This window comes from Colias croceus, chromosome 9 (assembly GCF_905220415.1).
Source record: "Colias croceus chromosome 9, ilColCroc2.1".
In the NCBI taxonomy this organism is placed as follows: Eukaryota; Metazoa; Arthropoda; class Insecta; order Lepidoptera; family Pieridae; genus Colias; species Colias croceus.
This window is the reverse complement of record NC_059545.1, coordinates 2,339,502-2,364,122: the sequence shown is the minus strand read 5'-3', so window position 1 is coordinate 2,364,122 and position 24,621 is coordinate 2,339,502. Positions and strand designations below refer to the sequence as shown.

The window sequence follows — 24,621 nt, the reverse complement described above, 5'->3', positions numbered from 1 at the left end:
TTGCTTTTTTTTCATAGAAGAACAACTCGACGAATTGAGCTTAAATTTTGATCTACAGTTAAAAATACCTAGATTACCACATAGACTTCTTTTTATCCCAGTTGCATATATTATTAAATCTGTATTTGGAAACTACATATTATCAAGTTATGGGAGAAATGGCTTATAGCCTAGGTCGCCAATTACATGTATCTACATTTTAGACTATCAAAAATTAATAAATATGTTAAAATTATTCGAACATTTATTTATTCCAAATTTTTAATACTAAGTTTAAAAACATTTATCTCCTACTAATTATTCCAAATAACAGCCCATTAAAATCACACCAAGGCCAAATAGCAGGATGTATTTAAAAGCCGACGTCACATTTATTACCCTTTCCTTTATTTCAGTAAACAAACGGCTTTTATACGAGGAAGTTGTAGGCGATCGTATGACTATAAATCTATTAGTGTAGACATTAAAACTACTATGAATCTCCCATAGTAATATTATAGGAACGTGGCAGAATAATGTATTTTCTAATAGAATTATTAGTAAAAAATCTTATATTACCCAGTTTTTATGCAGTTCTGCTATAAAGGAGATCGCGTCTTTACTTTATTATTAATAACTATACCTACAGAGTGATACTAGCTTTCCACACGTGGCTTCGTCTACGATGTCGAAATGAGATGTTCCCTGGTGAAAAGTAGTCTAGTTATCTCTCTAGATCTCTCTAACTATCTCCAGACACAACAATCATAACATGAAGCTTTGCAACCTTAAACATCGACAACCAGGCACGTTTTCGCATTTATAATATGTAGAAATTGCTTGCTTTTCTTTCACGTATAAATACGGATACGTGACAAAAATGCGGTACACTGATAGACTCTTCTTTAGAGCGACAAATAAGCAATATTTATTAGAGTGCTATGGGAACAAACCCGTGAGCTTATCCCTAAAGCAAACAGTTCAGTTATGCACCTGTTTTTTCACTTCAATTAAATGGATAAAGGGTCAGTAATTGGAATAATTAATTTTACGCGAGCATTATAAGTTTAGAAATTAAAGACATTTTTACGGGTACGGATTCATTATATTATTAACCCGGCGTTTCGAACACTTTACTCGCTGTAAAGCGAAGGCGTGGTCACGGGAAGTCTGACTCGGTCAAGTCTTTAATTTCTAACTGTACAGAATTTTATAAATGTGAATGAAACTTAGTCATATATCACAAGGAAATGAATGAATGAAAACTTTTATCGCAAGAAAATCATTCATTCAACAAGATAATACGGAACAATAAAACAAACATATTAAACAAAAATATTTATAAATTTTTTCCATTTGTATGTATTTCATTACCAATTATTTTTTTTAATTTCAGTTTCGTATTGTAATAGCTTTCCGCCCGCGGCTTCGCCCGCGTTCAAAGCAAAACCCGCATGGTTCCCGTTCCCGTGGGATTTCCGGGATAAAACCTATCCAATGTATTAATCCAAGTTACCCTCTATATGTTTGCTTAATTTCATTGTAATCGGTTCAGTAGTATTTGCGTGAAAGAGTAACAAACACACACACACACACATCCTCACAAACTTTCGCATTTATAATATTAGTAGGATGAGTATGTGTGCTCTACGCATGATTATTTCGCGTACATTCAAAGAACTTTTTTGTTGACAATATGGTGATTTATGAAACGTCTCGAAACATTTGAATCAGTGCAAAAATATACGCAAATGTTATTTCTGCGTGAACATTGTGTGGGTAGACAACATTAACATCTGTCGATGAAAGCTGAAATAATCAATCACTTTTAAAAAGGAGTTGTTTATTTTTACATTCATTTTTCGTGTCAGAAATGAATTATACAATGCTTTTGATGTTGATATAAACGGAAGGTAGCAAAAAAATTTTTTCAATAAGAAACTTGTAAACTTTGAAAGCTTAGAAAGTACTAAAATAATGTACTATTTTTATCACATTTATGTGATTATTACCTTCCCTCTATTAAATATAATTATATTTATTAACAGAGTAATTGCAACCTCATTGCTTCTGTAATCTGTTAATTAACATAACAAGAGATCCACCATTTAGGGATATATAATCATGTTCAAAATGCCCTCTAATTTCAGCAGTAATAAGGAAAACGGAGCTACTTATGTTACAGCAATTAAATCCTAATACTAAATTCCTACTAAAATTACTCATTTTTAATGAAAGTGTTTACTTATCATAATCAGCTCCATGACTCTAGAAGTTATGAAGACCATACATTTGGCACTCCAAAACTTTCAGTTATTACAGCAATTATAAAACAATAAAACTCTAACTCTAAAAAAAAAGAAAAAAATTCTCTACTAAAGTTACTCCATTCATATGACAATTCTGAGCCCTACAATTCTAGAGATACTATAATTATGGTCACCATACATTTAGCACTCGAGAACTTACATATATAACAGCAATTACAAAACACAAAATTACAGCAATTACAAAATACCAATTCTCTACTAAAATTACTTCCTTCAGTTATCTAAATCCTCCTGAGCTTACCGTAGGGGTCAAATATATGAACACCATACATTTGGCACTCAATAACTTTCAGAATACTAATTGCCTAGCAAAATTACTCCGTTTTGATGATATTTACTTGTGGACCCTCTGAACTTTAATGATCTCTATGGTTCGGCCATAGAGGTTATTATGGACACCTTGCATTTGGCACTCAAACTTTTAGTTAATAACTACGAGCTATTAAGCCTCTTTCCGTAATTGCCTGTTATAATGCCTTCACAAAAGCTTTATGGCTCCCATTTTATTATTAGTGGTATGTCGTAATGAATTTTAAGTTTGTTTTTCTCTTAAATTGTTTTATTTTATTTACCTTTGAATGTGAGAATCGCAACAGTATTTACAGCTGTTAAAAATCTTACGCCATCTACAGTATTTATAATGAACCATAGATTTTCGTTAACATTCATATAAAGATACTAAGAGTACTACGAGTATCATAGCATGTATTGCTGTATAAATCCATACTAATATTATAAATGCGAAAGTAACTCTGTCTGTCTGTCTGTCTGTTACTCAATCACGCCTAAACTACTGAACCAATTTCCATGAAATTTGGTATGGAGATATTTTGATACACGAGAAAGGACATAGGCTACTTTTTATCCCGGGAAAATGATGCAATCCCGGAAATCCCACGGGAACGGGAACTATGCGGGTTTTTCTTTGACTGCGCGGGCGAAGCCGCGAGCGAAAACCTAGTTTGTAATAATTAGAATTTTATTAACTCAATAAATTGCCGCACATTAGACTATTCAATGGTGTTTTTAGTTTAACAGCTTAACCTATGTTTAGTGCCAATACTAAAATGTATGTTTTAACTTTCAAGTTTCACATTAAATTACAGGTTATATAAATCACTTGCAGTATTTTCGTATTTATCCAACCCAGAATTTAATTAAACATTTCATGCACGTGTAAGGAAATTAATCAAAATCCAAACAAATAGGGTTTATGCAAGGAGTGTCACAATGAAGGCAATTAGTACGGGAGCGGTTATTCCGTTCTTTATTAAATTGCAAATGGTGGAATCCCTGGTTATTTTGCTCGTAATGTTGTAATGAATCAATTTATTTATAGCACCTGAAATTTTGTTTTACTATAAGTATGTTAAGCGTTGTGTAATGTAGGTAAAATAGGTGTTATTACATTGACGATTTCCTACTTATATAAATAAATATTTCAGGAGAATTTTCACACACGGCACAATCTGATCCCATACTAAGCTTTCGCTTGTGTTATGGAAACCAGATGGCTGATAAACATACATAATATTATAATTTTAAATAAATACTTATATAGATAATTAACACCCAGACACAGAGCAAACATCTATGTTCATCACACAAATATTTGTCCTGGGTGGGAATCGAACCCTGGCATGGAAGGCAGGGTCACTACCAACCAAGCCAATCGGTCAATCAATATGTTTTCAATGCTGGCTTCATAAAGGATAAACTATATAATAATCCATTATTCACTGTCGTAATTACCAATAGCAAGATTATCATAGGAGAACGCATGTAGCATGCATGCTACTTGCCCCGACACACACAGACGTACTCGTAATACAATCACTTAAAAAGTTAAAGGAGTTGTGGTTAACTTTCGTAGACAGGAAGTCTTTTTACCGATTACTCAGATGTACATATTTAACTTTTATATCTTCTGGTTTTCACCATATTTAACACTAGCCGCGCCCCGCGGTTTCACCCGCGAGGCTCCATTCCTGATGGGGTTAGCATGATGATATAATATAGCCTATAGCTTTCCTCGGTAAATGAGCTATCTAAGACCGAAATAATTTTTCAAATCGGACCAGTAGTTCCTGAGATTAGCGCGTTCAAATAAAACTTTTCATTTTTATAATATTATAAGTATAGATATACGTCACTATACGAGGTGTAAAGTAAACTACTCCAAAACCATGTAATTCAACAATTGAGAAGGGATACGTAAAAGCTATATGAAAATGTCGACGTCACAGCGGGTGCTAAAAGCTCTGAAACCTTATCCGAGAGGTTATTGTACAAACTCCAACTTTGATTGACGATGGATAGGGGCTTCCAATAATGTGTCATTTGCATTACGTACTTTTATTTGGTAAATATGTATGATGGTGTAGTTATGTGGTTTTTTATGTGTGTGTGTTTATCTTTTAATTTAAAACAAGGTATTCGAAGCGGCCTTTAGAAATCACGTTGTGTTTGGTTTTTAATTTAACAATCATCAGCTACCTATATAGTATTGGAATTAGAAATAATATTTATAGCCGTAATTATTCGCCCTGACGCGGACGACGCGAATTATTCAAACTCCTGGGCGCATTGTAATTGACAAAGTATCCTGACAGACTTTACTGTATATGAAATGAATTAAAATAATAGTTAATATAAAAATCTACATAAAATTCACACAGGAACAACAAGTATGATATATTTAGATTTATACTTGAATATATGGATGCGAAGTTATTTGATATTATATATTAAAAATATTATAAGTTTGCAGAAAATAAGGTATTCCACTTTTATGATTAAAATGAACGATGCATTTTTATAAATAAATTCATACGAACATGCAATCCGATTTTAACGATGAGCTCTTAATATTGCTTTTTATCTTTTAATTTAAATGGAAAGGGTTTTGCTGCGTGTTTATTCAATGAATTAACTACATAATTAATATAGGTATGCTTTAACAGTATTTTATTTTTCAGTTGTAAAGGAAGTCTATCAGAAATCAATCATCTCATAAACCTAATAGGTATATAGTATTTTATTACCACTAGTTTAGAAGCGTCATAAAAAGCGACAAAAATTAGTTATATATTATTATTATTATTCTTTTTTTTCCGTTTTAATCATATAAAAAGCGACTTTAAAAAGAAACACTAACAAAATAAAAGGCATATTAATATGAGTTATTGCGTTAAAGGTTATCTCGATTTAGATTCCGCTTTTTAATCTGTGCTTAAACACAAACCTTTTATTAAAAGTGCACTCGCATGGAAGATGATAATGTTATAAAATGCAGAAGCAATCTTCAGTGGACGGAAAATGGGTACATTTCCTACGAAATTATACTTTTTGGAATATTTTAAGCAGATTTCAGCGCAAGTTTCGGTACGTTTTATTTCAAGAATACATTAGGATAATGCTTTCATATGTAACTTTCTTTCCATGCATATTTTCTTTGCATTATAATATTACAATAACGTCTGACCCGGCAAATGTTATTCTGTCAGTAGACCCCAATCATGTAGGTGTGAGGGGTGCTTTACAATTTATTCTTAGAAATCCTGGATTTATTTATACTTATAATAAAAAGTTTAATTTTTTTTCTTATTTCTGTGATAAATAGCCCAATTCCCATTTATTAAGGAAGGCTAGGATCACGTTACGACCAATAGGAACGAAATAATTCGGGTAAAGCCGCGGGGCACAGTTAGTTCATTTAAATGTGCTACAAATCATGAAATCAGTCGTCGTCTCCGAAGACTGGTTTAAAACTGTCATACAAGAACTACGTAACAGCTAAATAGTAAAATATGAATGAAAGGCAGGTCAATATCTGAAAGCTGAACTACATTCAATATCTGTACATAATCAGGCCAGGATCAGTGATAAGCGATAAGCCTAATAGGCCGATATTTCAGCACTATCGTGATCTATAATGTCAATGTCAATATTTTGATTCTTGGAACGGATTGTGTAAAACACTAATTGCAAATGTACATACTTGTGTACATAGAATTCTGGCACCAACTGTTTGTTCATAATACGATGGGAATGACGTTGAATATCAATCATGAATTTGAAATCACAACATGATGTTCAGTGTGTACTTACTGATACTGCGAAAAAGTTTCTAATACTAGCTTTCCACCCGCGGCTTCGCCCGCGCAGTCAAAGAAAAAACCACATAGTTCCCGTTCCCGTGGGATTTCCGGGATAAAACCTATCCTATGTTGAGTTGAGTTACTTTCGCATTTATAGTTATAGTTATAGTTATATATTCTTTATTGCACACAATTTTTAATTTACAATACAAGGACATTAGAAGCAATTGGCGGCTTTATTGCTAAATAGCAATTTCTTCCAAGCAACCAGTACAAAGCATGAAATATACAGTTACAAATATGGGAAGATAGTGTACACATAACAAGCAAATAAATAATTAATACAAAAAACATACAAATCAAAATAAACGAAAAAAAAAAAAAACACAAACAATATCAAAAACATTAAAAATAAAACACAACAAAGAAAAACAGCACAGAAAATTAGCAGGTTTGCAAATAATGATTCTTTACCATATTTTTAAAGGACTCAAGCGATTGAGCTTTCCTAATGCTGGTGGGTAGATCATTCCAAAGTTGCACAGCTTTAACAGTAAAAGAAGCGTTAAAAAATTTAGTTGAGTGAACAGGAACACGTAGCATTAGGTTATCATTTGATCGTAGGTTCAAACTCCTGGCAGATAAAAATTCCAAGTTATCTTTTAAATAGCAAGGAATACGAGGATCAAATAGTATGCAGTACAGGAGCGAGAGGACATGAGCATTGCGGCGGTGGCGGATGGGTAGCCATTTAAGCTGCTTCCGAAATGCTGTGACATGGTCAAATTTTCTCAACCCAAATACAAAACGCAGGGCAAGGTTCTGCAAACGTTCGATTTTATCGAGTTGTTCCTGGGTTAGGTTGGAAAAGCACACGTCAGCATAGTCCAGAATGGGCAGCATTAAGGTCTGAGCAAAATTATAATATTATAGTATGGATTACAGTGGCTCATATTTTAGAAAATATGCTTATTATGCTTATTGGAAATTTGTTCAATTAATCAACAAAATAGTAAAATCTTATTACATGTAAAGCTGTTGGATTACCAAAAACTTAACCAAAAATAAATAAATAAATAAAATAAAATAAAAATCCCGTAGCCTTATAAGGGCTGATTTTTCAATCCTTGGTTAAAACTTATTCATCGAATAACGTATTAAACTACCATTTCAAAAATGTATCCTATTTGTCCGTATATGACAGTTTACAGGTGACATTTTAAAATATTCGTGTAATACTTCATTGGACGGATAAATTTTAACCAAGCATTGAAAAATCGGCCCTAAGTCAAATTACCTATACATTGCAATCATGATTTTTAACACATGCAAGAGTATTAAGAACTAGAGTTTATATGTGAAAACTGTTTATTAATATATTTTCTTATTAAAAATAAATAATTTATCCATAAACACAAATGTCGGATCCAACTATTGTATAAGTGTTTTAGACGTAATTAAAATAAAATGGATATAGAATACTGTAGACAGGCTATCATAGAATTATGATAGTTCTACGATTCCCAGTACCATCGTTCATAAAGTTTTGTAATGTTTTGTATGTTTTATTGTTCCAAATAAATAATTTTGAATTTTTTTTAATCAATTTCGGATATGAACAAAATGCGATATGTTTTAAATAAATCTGATTTCACATAAATCAATTAGATTCAAAACTGTATTGAAATCAAACAATAAGCCATTATTTTGATATTATTTATTTAACAGACTGCTTAAACAATAGAGAACCTTCCAACGCTTGATTTGTACCGTTCAAAGCCATGTAATGTTTATTTTAATATAATATTAATCAAACACACACTGACCTTGTTTTATTAATTAAAATGTTATTAATTAAATGATGTTTATGAATTATTTCCTAGGAATATAATAATACGAAAAAACTAGTGATGCAACGAATACTACTTTTACGAATACGAATATCAAATCTACTATTCGGCGAATACGAATACGAATACGAATATTTCGCCTTGGTAATAAAAGACTTATTTATTTTATGAATGTTTACTCTTCTAATAATTAAAATTTACAATAGGCAAATTTTTATTTAAAAAACATAAAATTCGTAATAGATTTTCTGGTTTAGGCGATTTCTTTTTTCAGTCTGGATGTTTCCAGCCGTTGAAAAAAGTCTTTCCGAAGCAACTGTAAATGGCTTCAGTGAAAAATATTTTTGGGCGAGTTTTTCTGACTTGAAAAATGGACATTTTCTCGCCTAAAGGCCAGTGGATCAGCAGTCTCTGCACACGTCATATTTTTACGCGCGATTTTTAAATCTGTAGGTAGTAAATAGAGTTGCATACAAAAATATTCGTTTTTAAATATTCGTATATTCGCCGAATACGAATATTCGGTAAATGTCTACTATTCGGCGAATACGAATATTCGTATTCGTATTCGTTGCATCACTAGAAAAAACTGTTTACACTGAATAAATGGGGCATTTTAAATTTGCATTCTAGTAAGTAGCGACCTACCCTAATATAAGATTACTTACATAGGAATCTCATTAAAGCCAACCAGTTTAAATAGACACATCTATACTAATATTATAAAGCTGAAGAGTTTGTTTGTTTGTTTATTTATTTGAACGCGCTAATCTTGGGAACTACTGGTCCGATTTGAAAAATTATTTCCGTGTTAGATAGCCCATTTATCGAGGAAGATTATAAGCTATAGAGGTATATAATTACGCTACGACCAACAGGAGTGGAGCCACGGGGGTGAAACCGCGCGGAGCAGCTAGTTTTATATAAAATCACGTATCTTACAAAGACGACTTTATCATAGTAACGTTATGTAATAACTATCTAGTTAAACTGTCTTTGTATCTAATGTTATGTTCTCGAAATCTTGACATGAACATAAACTTAATATGACGACGAAACATCTTTAAAGTTTATACAACTAAACACTAACTTTGATTTTCATAGCAAAAGTAGGTACAGCACCGTTTGAGTTAAAACGTTGCATTTTTTAGGATTATATCTACAGGAAAACATGTAGATAAATGAACATTAGTTTTTACTCCAATTTAACTTATTTTAATAGGTAATTTACCTTTTCATGCTAAATAATTAATTTGGATTTTCGCAGAATGTAGAAAAGCCTGTAAACAATGTTTACCTTCTTAATATTAGCACACAGTAAAACATTGTGTTTACCAAAAAACCTACAAAGTATAAAGCAGGTAAATACATTGTCAGACGTACACAAAACAGTAATTTAGTCAACCTTCAAAATGGTTGTAATCACGTAAATTGAATTCTTCGTGAGATCCGTAGGCTCCCCATTAATTTGCGACGGCATTAATTTCCTTTTTACGACTGCAAATGTTTTCGTATAGCTATTCAGTTAACTGCCGCGTTTTAAGTTATTGGATAATGGCTACCAACATTGCTATCAACGTTATTAAAATTTAACAGGGTATTAAATCCTTCGATTGTAGGACTGACGCGGAACCTAACAAACCTTTTTTATCTGTACTGAAAACCTGTATTGCTGTTGGATTTAAATTATCGTTTTCCAGTTTATTTTGTACTTATATATCTCTGTTAAATGATAATTTCATTCACGATTATATCAATGTTTATTTTGCATTAACTATTTTCTGTTAAAGCGAGGGAAAGCAAACACTGCACCATTGAGGTCAGATCCGACCCAAGATTTCAAGTGGCTTATTATCATAAAGTATGTCCTTGTATGACATACATATTCTCGTAACAAAAGGGTTTAATTCATTCTTTGTTTGTTGGTTAATCTTGCAGATGTTCCATTTACACTGAAATATAAAGTTTTAAGATTTCATGTGATCGTAAAAAAAAAACAAAGGACATCTTTAACCTTTTAAAAACCATAATAAAACGTTGAATTTTAAACAATCATGCATATTAACATTTTACTAAAAAAAGTAGGTAATAAAACTGCTTTCAAAATATAACTTAAAATAAATTATACACGTGATTTCAATCTATTTCCAGAGTAAATCGTGTTCCTAAAAGTTTTTCTACCTACCCATGACTAATATCTCACACAGCCTCGCCTTTGATATCGAAAATTGTCAATTTGGGCTTGTTTGAACAAATTTGCCTATACTACCCAACTATTTGTGTCGTCAAGCGTACATTCCTTATCAAGCGAATCATGTTTGAATATAACAATTCATATGTCAAAGCTATGTTGTATTGAGTTCGAATTGTTTTAGATTCCGTATAAAGCACAAGGCACAACTAGTTCATATAGTACTAGTTGTGCCTTGTGCTTTATACGTCTTTTTAAGCTCGCGCGGGGACCGAATCCAGAAATTGCGTAACGAAAAACCTCACGCTCACCACTCCGACGGGCACGGAGATGTGGCTTGAAGGCATGCTATGCAATAGCTTTAACGCGGCAGTCCCCGAGTGCCACACATCTTTTTTTTATCACTGCTCCGCTCCTTTTTGTCGTAGCGTGATGTATAGCCTATAACGTTCCTCGACAAATGGACTATGCAGCACAGAAATATTTTTTCAATCCGAAGCAGTAGTTTCTGAGATTAGTGCCTATAAAGAAACATATTCACAAATAAGAAAAGTTGCCTTTAACTGTGCCTTTAATTTTATCTAACTTACATCGAGAATAAAAATAAATATCAACAAACTTACCTAAAATACCCAATTATGATGAAAATATTCCACCAGCAAAGTGGCAAATAATTATGGCTTTTACAAACTAATATAATAATTTGAGACTTTCAGAACAAAATTACGTGATACTTATAAATAAAAATGTTGAAGCACTTTCAAATAAGTTAGACAATCATTAAATTAACGATCAATAGAACAGTTTTGTTAGTAAGTTATTTTATATTATAGAACGGGTTGATCATTACAGAGTCATTGTACTGGCCTATTACATTATGTTTTTAAGCTTATCTGTCAGTTAAAAGTTGTGTTAAAAACAGTTGTGACTATTAGCAGCAATATTAGCAATACATTAAATGTATAGTATATATTATGTATTCAAATAGGCTATTAGGAACATTATCAGCTAGCTGAGAAGCCGGCCCTAAATTTCATGATACACAAAACCTTATTTACTTCTTAATAACTATTTTTAGTATGACCATATTTTAATAAAATGTATAGATATATCATGTTTATGCTTTTAACTTTTCCTATATCGACTTATCCTATACCTTCAAAAACATAAAAGCACGGAGAAAGAAAATTAAACTCAGTCCCTTTAATCTCTAGATAATTCTACAACGTCCACTTATACTTATTAACTCTTAATAACATTTGAAAAATTCCTTAAATTTCCAGTCTCCTAAAAATATAAGGACCTAAAGGTCCATGATATATTTACGAAATAAGACCCATCTTCAAACACTCTATAGTTCAATAGTCCCTTATTAGAGTACTCAGACAAAATTGTAGAGTTATTACCATTACCCTATTAGTGTATGAAAAGGGATAGCTCAAGAAGTATTTCATTGACGAAATATTTACGAGTACATCATCTTTATATGTATAGTACCTACTTCACAATATTTACGCAAGACTTGGAATTAGACGAGCCAACTAAAATACACGTGGCTGTTTATAAAAAAAAAAATGTATGCGTGTACCAGTGTACACGTAAGAAGTGAAACTTCTTGACCTTATTTTTCAAAAAATGATTTTCTATATGTAACTTTACAGAAATACGTCGTATCACGCGTGGTAGGGATAAGAAAAAGATGGCGCGTAACGGAAAAATGTCACGCGTAACGAAAAAAATGTTACACTAAATTTTTTTCCAACCCCGATAAAGAAGTTTCACTTCAATAATACAGTACATTTTATTTTACTTTTACATTACAATAAAAGCAATAATTAATAGACGACATAATACTATTTATCAAATGTAGAATTAAGACAGCATAAAACTCTTTACCTACTTTAAAAAAAATAATATTTCGAAACATACGAAAAAAATATTAAAATAAAATTAAAAATAGAGCCACTCAAGAAACGAATCCCGGAAGACAAAACCGTTTAATTTAATAGTTTCCGACTGAAAGCATGATTATCCTTATGGGAGTTCCATTGTTAAAGACAAAAAGTTCTTCGTGCTATTAATTTAGTCAACCCTTTGTGAAATTTTACGGTATAGCTACAATTAATATTCTCGTCCATTACAAATACAAATATTAAGTTGCTTGGAAGAAATCGATATAATTACTTTAACTAGCTTTCCTCCCGCAGCATTGCCCGCGTAATAAAAGGAAAAGGATATCGGGGATAAAACATATGTATATATTCAAAAGAGTTCAGTGGTGTAGGCGCGAAGAAGATACAGACAGGCCGACGGATATACACAGTTACTCCCGTATTTATCATATGAGTAGAGACAGTTGAGATGTTCCATTATGATTAATTTATAGTTAGTAGTAACTTTCTGCATAAGCGTAAAACAAACTATATTAAAGTTTCAAAGTTCGTTCTTCGTATTCTCATTTCATTTAGGTTTATTATCTCAGCCCCCGGAATCACAGACACAATAGAAAATCTATTGTGTCGTGGACCGATCGGGCCGCTGGGGGCTCAATGCCTTTGCGTTATTTCAACGTCGGTGTTAAATATGATAGATAAACAGTAAAAAACAAAGACAAAGTTGAACCTAATCTAAGACGGAGAGAAACCACTGCGAAAACTACTGGCACAATAATAATTAAAGCCCATAAAATATCTAACCGAGAGGCTGCCACATGCAGCTCAGTATAACAAAGTGCGCTTTATATAAATCATTTTCACCCTATTTTATCCACGATTGCTGAGCACTGTAAGACCATTTCTCGCTATGATTGAAGGGTGTATTAAACGCTTGTTACGAATGGCACGTGCCCGCTTTCATATTTTTAACTAGTAAGGGAACACGGATTGTCTTGCAGTTTATTAGATTTTAGTGCTGCTTGCTATTATTTTTTGTTTTATGGTATACACTATACATATATTAAACACTAGCTGCTCCGTGCGGTTTCACCCCCGTGGCTCCACTCCTGTTGATCGTAGCGATGATATTATATAGCCTATAACCTTCCACGATAAATTAGCTATCTAACACCGAAATAATTTTTCAAATCGGACCAGTAGTTCCCGAGATTAGCGCGTTCAAACAAACAAACTCTTCAGCTTTATAATATTAGTATAGATAATATGTCTTTAATGGTGCAAAGGCAGGAAGTTAGCATTGAATATTTTCTGTTTTCTTTGCACTCTAAATTTTATTTGTATTTTTTACTTTTTTTTTGTGGAGCTCGATGCTTCACGATGCTGCTCGCTCTGTGTGGACCCGCATAATTACAAATGACTTTATCAGACGTACTAGCTTATTGTGACTTTGTTGTGAATTAACGCTTATAGTCAGACTTCTAAGAAGATTATGTTTATCACTGGTGGAATCCATTGCCATCCAGACATTTAATTTCCGATATATAATTGCGAGTAAAGTATAAAATAAACTTTTATACGGTTTATTCAACGAAATTGAACATGTGATAAAATCTTTAATATCATAAGAAAATTCTCGTATTTAGAGTTAAATTTTTCTCACAATGAGTTAGGTAAATTTGTAATGGTGGGTAAGGCTACACTTTGACCAACATTTTTTAATACCGAAAATAATTGAAAGCGTCTTACTTTCCAAATATCTATGTGTAGATACGTAGATAATTGTATTCTTGTAATTTGCAAAAGTTCTATACATTTCTGAATGTGGATTTAATTCTGCAGATGTACAATTTTAAGAGAACACATGACACTAATTGCGTTGCTACGTATTTAAAATGTTCGCGAAAATCTCATATCATTATGTCTTTCGTAGAGGTTATGTTTTCGACTTTTGCAATTTAGTCTGCAATAATAATTGAGAAAATGAAAGGCTATTTTTTACTTTAAAAATATTAGTAGAGCTTAATTTTGATACTTAAAATGAAAACAAATCTAATGATATGCATGATTCTATAAACAAGAGATCGTTTATCTTAGCAATATCTTGGAAATGTATAATACCAGACGCAAAATTTCACAGATTCATAACAGACTACAATTTCAAAACGAAAATTATATTTAACTGCAGTTAAAACAGTTAATTGTTTCAAATACTTCGAATATTTGAAGGAATTCCTAGAAGGAATTTAGCATATTATCCAAACTCCGATACGATATAATCTATGTTCGTTCACAATCCAATAACATAACTCTCATTGTACCATTTATTTCACGAATTTACGATATACTATGTGTGTTAATGTGTCCTCGTCTTGATGGGGTCATACGGGTTGTCATGGCAACAACACATGCTGTTATCGACACAACATTAGACCCACGGTACATTTAGCAAATGTAGCCCTTTTGTACGTTGTAATAAGATCTACTGTTACGCATTTATGACTAGCACAGATTGGGAAATACGTGGGCAGAATGTTAACTTTGCCAATCAGGTGTCGGTAATAAATTAAAAATGTTTTATACGCCTTTTGTTTCAGACCTTCGAAGATAATTTATTGTTAATCACACAATTTCATTTAACACTTACTTCGAAATAAAACTTTGTATGAATACTTCGTAGGAAATATTCTAAATATCCAGCTTTTTTTGCGGATTTTTAGTACTATTGCCCATAGTATCTCTAAATATATATATTGCAATAAGTAAAAACTCTGCTCTTACACTATTTTCCTTTATTTCCAGATGGACTGGCAAGAACTTCAACAAACAACAAGATCAAGACGATAGCACCGTTTAAACAAGTTTAAAATGAGTTTACTATGAACCAGCTATGACTTTCAACGGAACAGCCTTCATGGGAGGGGTGCTCATTTTAAAAACTCTCACCGGCGAATCGGTCGAAGTACTAGATGAGCCAAAATCCAATAGAACCACCGATATCATAGATGTCAAAATAGTTCAAGTCGCATTTTGTATCTTATACTCTATCATCTTCGTTCTCGGTGTATTTGGCAATGTTCTCGTCTGCTATGTCGTGTTCAGGAACAAAGCTATGCAAACAGTTACAAATCTATTCATAACAAATCTAGCGCTGTCTGATATACTGCTATGTGTGTTCGCCGTGCCGTTAACTCCTATGTACACTTTCCTCGGCCGATGGGTGTTCGGGAGATCGCTATGTCATTTGATGCCGTACGCCCAAGGGACGAGCGTATACATATCGACACTTACCTTAACCTCAATAGCCATAGATAGATTCTTTGTTATTATCTACCCTTTCCATCCCCGGATGAAACTCAATACGTGCATATTCATAATCATTTTCATATGGGTCTTCTCGTTAGTAGTCACGTGTCCTTATGGCTTGTTTATGGGCATTCAAATTACAAATAATAAAACGTACTGCGAAGAAAGTTGGCCTTCAGATAAATCTAGAAAAATCTTTGGCGTCTTCACAACTGTTTTGCAGTTCTTAATTCCATTTTTAGTTATAGCTATATGTTATACGTGTGTTAGTATTAGATTAAACGACCGTGCGAGGTCAAAACCTGGTGCTAAAAATACCAGAAGAGAAGAAGCAGATAGAGATAGAAAGAGACGAACGAACAGAATGTTAATATCAATGGTCGCCATCTTTGGAATATCGTGGTTACCCTTGAACTTAATAAATATATTCAACGATTTCTACGCCCAAATGACTGAGTGGAAATATTATTATTTGTCCTTTTTTCTTGCCCATTCAATGGCAATGGCTTCTACGTGCTACAATCCCTTCCTATATGCTTGGTTAAACGATAATTTTAGGAAAGAATTCAAACAAGTATTGCCTTTCTTCGAATCAACGGGCGGTGTGAGAAATAGCTACCATTCTGGTCGAATGCCGACACACAAGGCGGATAAAATCTGCAACGGCAATGAGACGATACAAGAAACATTACTAGCATCCTCGTTCAATAGAGGGCCATCAATAAAGCAAAGAATATTAGATGGCAATGGACGGAAAGATCCAGGAGTCGAGATCGAAAATATTCTATTAGAAGATAAAACAACGATGTTTCATATGAAATCTGATAATATTAATTTGCAGCTAATTGATGAAGAGTCGCAATTCAATGAACCAAAAGAAACGAAGTCAGTAATCAAATTGTAAGTATCAGCAATATAATGAATAACAACAATAATTAATGTGTTCTATTTTTTTGTGTACATTTATTACATTACTTTATTATTCGTAGATTAATATTAGTTAAGCATTTTCGTTGTGGTTGTGTTGTATCCCTCATATTGATTTTAACTTCAAAATAAAATACAGTGTGAGTACAAATTTGTAAATGCACATTCAAATACACCCTCAACGCAACTGAAACACAATTTCTTTTCATTTTTGAGTCACGAAGTCAGTGCAGAAATCACATTATTTTAAAGTGAAGCCACGATGTCTCAAAAGCGAAATCCTTTGCGCTCCAAATTGAAAGAGAAGCATCCTCCAACATTTCACATGTTCCAAACGTTGGAAAAATTCACTAAACCTCAAGATAAACTCGGAATAACGACTCGGAAGCAGCTGTACAAATCTTAGATGTTTACACTTCCATGTTTAACTCAACCCCGTTTAAGTCTGATCCTATTCTTTGTGTGATTAATTGACTTTGTTCTAGTCTAGTGAGAACTTAGTCAATGCTGTTAGGAGTTTGGCAATTGCTTCTGTGCCGAGATAATACGATTTATGTTGGCTTTCTGCTTTCTAGCTTTCATTTATTTTGACTGCCAGAATTCCTATTATTGTGACTTTTACCGTTAAGTATATCATACTTACTCTGAATTAAAAAAACTTTTAATTGTATCTTATAAAGAAACTTTTTAACATATAATAATAATGTGGTTTCTATAGACAACAACTACAAAGAAACCCGAAAACAACTTTATATTGCAGCATAATAATGTCGAAACTTTAATCACAATCTCTAATTATTATTAATATAGGCAATTGAAAAAAAGTTGTGTGGTTTTATGAAACCACGGTAAAAGTGAAACTTTTTTTCACACTACATTTAACTAAAAATTATCGTATTTGTACGATAATTATCGTACGTATCGTCACACGACATGCGCTACACAGACCAAAAAGTTTGAGACGATGTAATAAAAGTTTCACTTTAAAAATAAGTCAAAGCATATTATCGTCTATGATTGATAAATAAATGTACACAAATTATTATTTTTATTCAATTCAAATAATAAATTTTCCGCATTAATCTAAACATTGGAATTACATTTACGTAGCGGTTGTTCTTGGAAAACGGAGATAATAAAGACGCTCATTCTATCAGATAGAACAAAAACATCGAAATGAATACGCCAACGCAACCGCAAATTAATAAAATGATCAAGTACAAAATTAGTTATTGGAATATTAAATGATTATGTAGACGTCAAAACGATACCCTCATTGAATTCTAAACAGCATTAATAAGCATAATCCGACATTAAGGCATTAGGGGCAAGAATAGGCACGATTAATTGAAGTTGTTCTGGAACTTTCTAGAACTTTCGAGCTAAACTATTTGTTACTGTTTAAATTAAACATGTATTATAGTACTAAAACGGTGATTTAGCTCCTCACAACTGTTATTTACAAATAGGGGTGCCCTAATTTTCTGTACTGCTCAGTTTAAGATCACTTATTAAATAACCCTTTACGATAATTGTCTTCAGATACTTGTAAATGAATTCAAATACAAAACCTTTGAATAAATGGTGACTATGGTATTAATAAATACTTTTAATACTATGAGTCTGTGAATAATAGTGTTGACTCAATCATTTAGACTCGTTTATACTTTTTCAGTATCCTATATTATATAAATTATTATTTATATTACATTATATGTACATATTTATACACTGAGATATAAAAAATCTGTCCCTTTTATCATAGATTCTATGCCTGTAGCATCTTCAATATCCTATTACCTGAAAAATATTGACCTACAATGGCATTCGTAATTCAGTACAATATGACGTGATGATAAGTGACGTCATCATGCTTGTTTGATCAGCTTTTAGTTAAAGTTCTTATCAACCAATACATTTGTTTTTAGATAACAATTCTATATGAAGTAGCGAACTACGTATTATTTGATGTAGATTCTATATATTGATGACTTACTTACCTAAAAATATAAGAGAGCTACCGTTAAATAGTTTTAAATTTAAACTTAAAAACTGGTTAATTGACAAATGCTATTATAATGTAAATGATTTTTTTGATGCAAATATGTAATACTTAAGTTAATTTAATTTATTTAATTTGATTTGAATTTATATTAAAATTTAAAATTTTACAAGCACTGTAAAATTTAGTTAGGTAATGTAACCATTCGCATGCCAGCTGTGACTGGCGAATTGTGTAGAACATGTTCTCTCATAACACCAATGTATTACCACTTTTCTTGCGAATAAATTCATTTCATTTCATTTCATTTCATTTCATTTCATTTCATTACTGCGTTTGATGGCATGCTACTAAATAATCTTATGCTTGTACGATTACAGACTATTATTTAATGTAACCTTGAGTAATATTTTGTTCAAATCTATTCAACTAAACATCAATACTTTCGTATTTTCAATTTTTAAAATTAATACAATTTTTATAACTTTTTAAGCATAATATGACGTCATAAGTCGCTTCGTAAGCTCTCAAATACATTTTTAAGTAGGAGATGAGAATGCTTAGACGGGAAGTGGGTTTTGAGGAGATTAAAATCACACCCTTATTGTTGACATGTATATAAATATATATAAAATGTTCATATGTTTTTAACGGAATCTGAAAGAGGAATAAAATCACTGGTTTTAGTATCACTTAAATTTTCATACGATAAACTGATGATTACTTTTCAAGCGTCTTTCATATGATATTATCGAAGTATATTGATCTAAACTTCTAAAGAGAAGTTTTTAAGCTTACCTTAATAACAGTATATATCTATAGTAGCAGTGGTGGCTCAGTGGTGAGACCTCGGACTTCGAATCGATAAGTCCGGGGTTCGAGACCAGGCGAGCGCGCAGGAAATAAATTGATTTTTTCAATTTATCTGCGCATGTTGTAACATCACCACTGCTCGAACGGTGAAGGAAAACATCGTGAGGAAACCGACATGTCGAAGAATTAAAAAGTTCGACGACATGTGTCATCCGCCAACACGCACTTGGCCAGCGTGGTGGATTATGGCCTGTACCCTCATAGGAGGCCCGTGTCCCAGCAGTGGGAACGTATATGGGCTGATGATGATTACCTTAATAATTATTTAGCATACTTATTAATTCACTTTCACATTGTCTGCAGCTCAAGATGAATTTTTTTGATAAAATTGTGTTCTACCTTGCGTGGAAATGAAAATAATTATTATTTTTACTCAAGAATGCTTCTTCTTTTTACGTTCTTTATTTCAATCAAACTTTCACTTTGTGTTAGAAAATAACAACTCCCTTCTATTTTATAAGCTTTATTCCTTTGGTTCTTGTTCCTCAAGACATTACTTTGCATTTAGCTACAGAGTTTACGAGGCATGCTGTTAACAGGCTTGGCTTTTCTTTTGCTTCTAAAATAAACTTTATTTTAGAAAAGTTAAGTGTTCCTTTCAATACCATCTCTTGTATTATTTATGAAACGTTTAGAATCGTGAATGAAAAGTTTAAAACCACATCATGATGTGGTTTACACTTTATCACATATATTTTACTAGGTTTCCGCCCGCGGCTTCGCCCGCGCAGTCAAAGAAAAACCCGCATAGTTCCCGTTCCCGTAGGATTTCCGGGACTGCGTCATTTTCCCCGGATAAAGGGTAGCCTATGTCCATTCTCGGGTATCAAAATATCTCCATACCAAATTTCATAAAAATTGGTTCAGTAGTTTAGGCGTGATTGAGTAACAGACAGACAGACAGACAGAGTTACTTTCGCATTTATAATTACCCGACTGCCAAAGAAGGAGGGTAATGTTTTTCGAGTGTATGTAAGTATGTATGTATGTCTTTTCCTTTGTGACCACCTGTAGCCTAAACGGCTTGATGGATTTTGATGTATGAGGTATCGTTAGATTTGTCTTGATTACGGGAGTGTCATAGGATACATTTTATCCTAAAAGTCCCACGGGATAAAGACATAATAATATTTTTTCTAAATTTCCCTTTAAAAAAATATGTATGCGGTATCATTAGATTCATTTCAATCACGGAAGTAATTAATATAGGATACGTTTTTTCTCAAAATTCCCACGGGAACATGTTAATTCTGCGTCAACGCAAAGCAACTCATGCGTTAGCAAGCAAAAAGATAGGGCGTGGCCTGGCATGCGGCGCGCGGCGCGGTGCGGTTATGTTGCGGAGTAACATCACTCGTAATCTAAAGCCAAATGTCGTCGAAATAATTTAAAATGGTACTTACATATACATAGTCTTCTACATCTACAACATTTTCGTTAAATAAAAACAGCTAAAAAGTTATAAATAAAAAAAATATTATTAAAAAAACAAAATACCCGACTGCACACTAAAAAAAGAGTAAAACAAGCCCCACAATAATATTGATCAATCAAATGCTAAAAACTAATTATGTAATACCGTTTAAACAATACCTATATTAAAATACACTACAATATGTGTTCGTAATCGATAGTTAAATAAACAGAAACTTATTTTGAATACAAATTTACTGAATATAATTTATAAATGTTGATGGAAAGCATCGCAGGCGGGGACCACCTTGACCGCCACCAACGAAAATTCTGCTAAATGGTGCACAACCGAAATGACTATAAATAAGCCTCTGTTGGTCCCCGCCTGCGATGCTTTCCATCAACATTTATAAATTATATTCAGTAAATTTGTATTCAAAATAAGTTTCTGTTTATTTAACTATCGATTACGAACACATATTGTAGTGTATTTTAATATAGGTATTGTTTAAACGGTATTACATAATTAGTTTTTAGCATTTGATTGATCAATATTATTGTGGGGCTTGTTTTACTCTTTTTTTAGTGTGCAGTCGGGTATTTTGTTTTTTTAATAATAATTTTTTATTTTAGTATGGATTTTAAATTTCTTCTTATATTTCTTCATTTTTACAAAATAAGTATCAGCAAATATAACTACATATATTCAAGCCAGAAAATCTAATATATTTATAGAAAACAACGTCACCATATAACTTTTAAAATCAATAGAATTTAATTCCTTTAAACAAAAATATGTACACACTCTTACACACTATCTTTATTGTATCTTACAAACTTATTATTCCAAATTTGTGAACTATCAAATATTATTTATAAATTGAGTTCGTAGGCTCTATCAATTAGGCTTTGATCTCCGTTTTAATGGGCGACAGTTGCTTGTAGATCGATGCTTCAATTAACAAAGACCAAACTTCTGTCGATATTTCACACTTAACAGGCTCTATTGACACTTGACACTGTCCTTAGTTGTTTGACAACACCAAACTCAAACCCCTAATGAAATTTATTTCATTACTTTTACTTGTTAGATGTTAATTTTGTTAAATATATACATTATCAACTTTCTGTTTGTAAATGTAATGTGGTTTAATTATTAATTTTTGTATCAATTCACAGCAATATCTATACTAATAATATAAAGAAGAAAGGTTTGTAACATCGACCACACAAGTTTGTAATTATGTATGTATGGTTTTCACACAGGTTTTCACGCATAAACTACTGGACCGATTTTGATGAAATTTGGCACAGACAATCTTTAGACCCTAAGAAAGAACATAGGGTACCTTTTATTGCGAAATATGTATCACGGGCGAAGCCGGGGCGGACCGCTAGTATACAATAAAAGTAAACACTTTCTGCCGTCTGTGTATCTGTGCGCTTAGACCTTTAAAATTACGCAACAGATTTGGAAAGTTTATTTAAATAGATAGAGTACTCGAGGAATATTATTTTCTAAGTTTTAAACGAAGCGGGCGAAGCCACGGGCGGAAAGCTAGTCGATTATAAATATGGTCTGGTCCTACTAAATTATTATGCATTCGTATGATCGTTATTTTCACATTTAACAAGCAAATGATGGCAGCAGAGCAATTGGCCCAAATGGCTTCCCCAAATAGAATTAGGCCAACGCAAAATTCAATTTACATAGACCCATTGAAGATATCAAGTATTAATTAAAATTTTATTTGGTTGCAGGAACTCTCCGACAGCACGCAACGAATAAGTGACGGACTTAACATTAATATTATATTGTTAATTAAATGGTACATTAAATTGTTAAATTGTAGGTTCCTATATATTTGTAAATAATTGTTTTAATGTTATGTACAATTATTATGTTACGCGGAATATGAAATTTTACGCGTTACTCGTTGATGTTTGGAAGTTATATAGCTTTGTGATTGTTTTGCTTTCTGTGATAGATAAGTTGCTTATAGTTATTGTAATATATAGAAAAATTAATACTAAGATCTCTGTATTCGCAAGTTGGTATCCAAACGGCCTATTCGTAAACATCTAGATGTAAATTCTCGTAAAACTAGTTTTAAATTATTATGTTTCTTGAATAAACTTATGAGCCCAATTTCAAATTGGATTGTCCTACTTATTCTTAGTATTTATTTTGAAAAAAAAAAATTGTATTGATGTTGATTCTTTGTATTATGCTTTTAATTTTGGTTACAATCCAACTTTGAAATTTCGAGTTTATGAAGAAACAAATATAAATGTGTCTTAGATTACATTATTTATTATCTTTAAAATATTTATTGTACAGTTAGTGAACGTAGTATCAAAATAGGTAATAGATTATGCTTAAATTAATGTATAAACATAACAAATGTATATCATATTGTATGTTGAATGATTGGAGATGAAATAAAAGTTGATTATTTTGCAATTTTGTTTTATTATATCCTCCAGTGTTGGTTGTTGGAAAAATTGAAATAGATTGAAACCAATTTGATATTCATCAAGATCATAAGAAATGAGGTTGATAGAAAAACAGTACCTAGTATTAAATTATAATTTGTGGTAAAACATAGTTTAACGTTAAATTCAGCTAAACTCTATGTATAAATAATTGATAATATCAGATAATTTTTAAAACTTATTATATAATGAGTACCACTATCAGGAAGGGTTGCAGGCCTACGATACAAGCTGTCTTAGTGTAGGCTTGCAGTTTATATTATCTTAATCATCAGGTTCTATTATAATATCCTTGTATATTTTTTTTTTATAGGTTAGACTTTAATGTAAAAATAAATAAATAAATAAATAATAAAATAAATAAAACATTTATTGTCAACAGCACACAAAAACATACAATACAAGATAAAAAAAAAAACATTCAAAGTAAAAATAAGAGATAACAATACTTAGTAATAAAATATGTATAAGAAAATAATGCTGATAATAGGTATTGGACATTTCTCTGTTGACAAAAGGGACCAACTCAGTATCTGGCACGAATGATGAGATGGACCATTCGCACCACTGATTTTCAGTGGCCCCTTATGACATTTGGAGTTGACAATCACACACTGAACAATAAAATAATAAAAATACATTACACCTTAAACCTAAAAGAGATAAAAACAATAAAAATAAAGTAATGAAAACAAAATGAATAAAAGACAAAAAATAAAATAAAATAAATAAAACCAAAGGAGAAACAAAGCAAATCATGCAATCAAGATATCAAACACTTAAGAAAAAAAACAATTGAAAATAAATAAACTTAAACTCAAACATCACAAGTTTTATTTTACACATTAAATATTACATATTTGCAAAGGAAGTTACACTCAGCGCCACCAAGTCCCCTATGGAGGGTTTAAAAGTAAGTGATTTCGATATTTGCGTCGAAAATTTTCCTTATTGCGCAAATTACGTAGTGGTGGTGGAAGATTATTCCAACACTTGGTGGCACTGTATCGGAAACTTCCCTTGAACCCTGCGGAGTGGTGTCTAGGTATGGCCAGCTTTTGAAATGCTGATCTTGTTTGATAGCTTAGGGCACTGCGCTCACCCATCCAGGCAAGTTTTTGGTATAGGTATGATGGAACCTTGGTTTGCATGACACCAAAAAGAAGAGTGGCAAAATGTAAGCGCCTTCGAGCTTCCATATTTAATATCTTAGCACTTTGAATATATGGACTAACATGAGTTCGAGGCGGTATATTCCAGCA

General features: G+C 32.1%; 1 protein-coding gene across 1 annotated transcript in view; it reads left to right on the top strand.

The window, feature by feature from the left end:
• Positions 1 to 23,327, top strand: part of LOC123694350 (prolactin-releasing peptide receptor-like) — a 61,233-nt gene extending 37,906 nt beyond the window's left edge. The window contains exons 2-3 of the mRNA XM_045639760.1: positions 15,145 to 16,548; positions 22,625 to 23,327. Of these exons, the coding sequence (XP_045495716.1) occupies positions 15,233 to 16,548; positions 22,625 to 22,652 (1,344 nt within the window). The 5' untranslated portion in view covers positions 15,145 to 15,232 and the 3' untranslated portion in view covers positions 22,653 to 23,327. The remainder of the gene's footprint in view (positions 1 to 15,144; positions 16,549 to 22,624) is intronic.
• Positions 23,328 to 24,621: the final 1,294 nt, after the last annotated feature.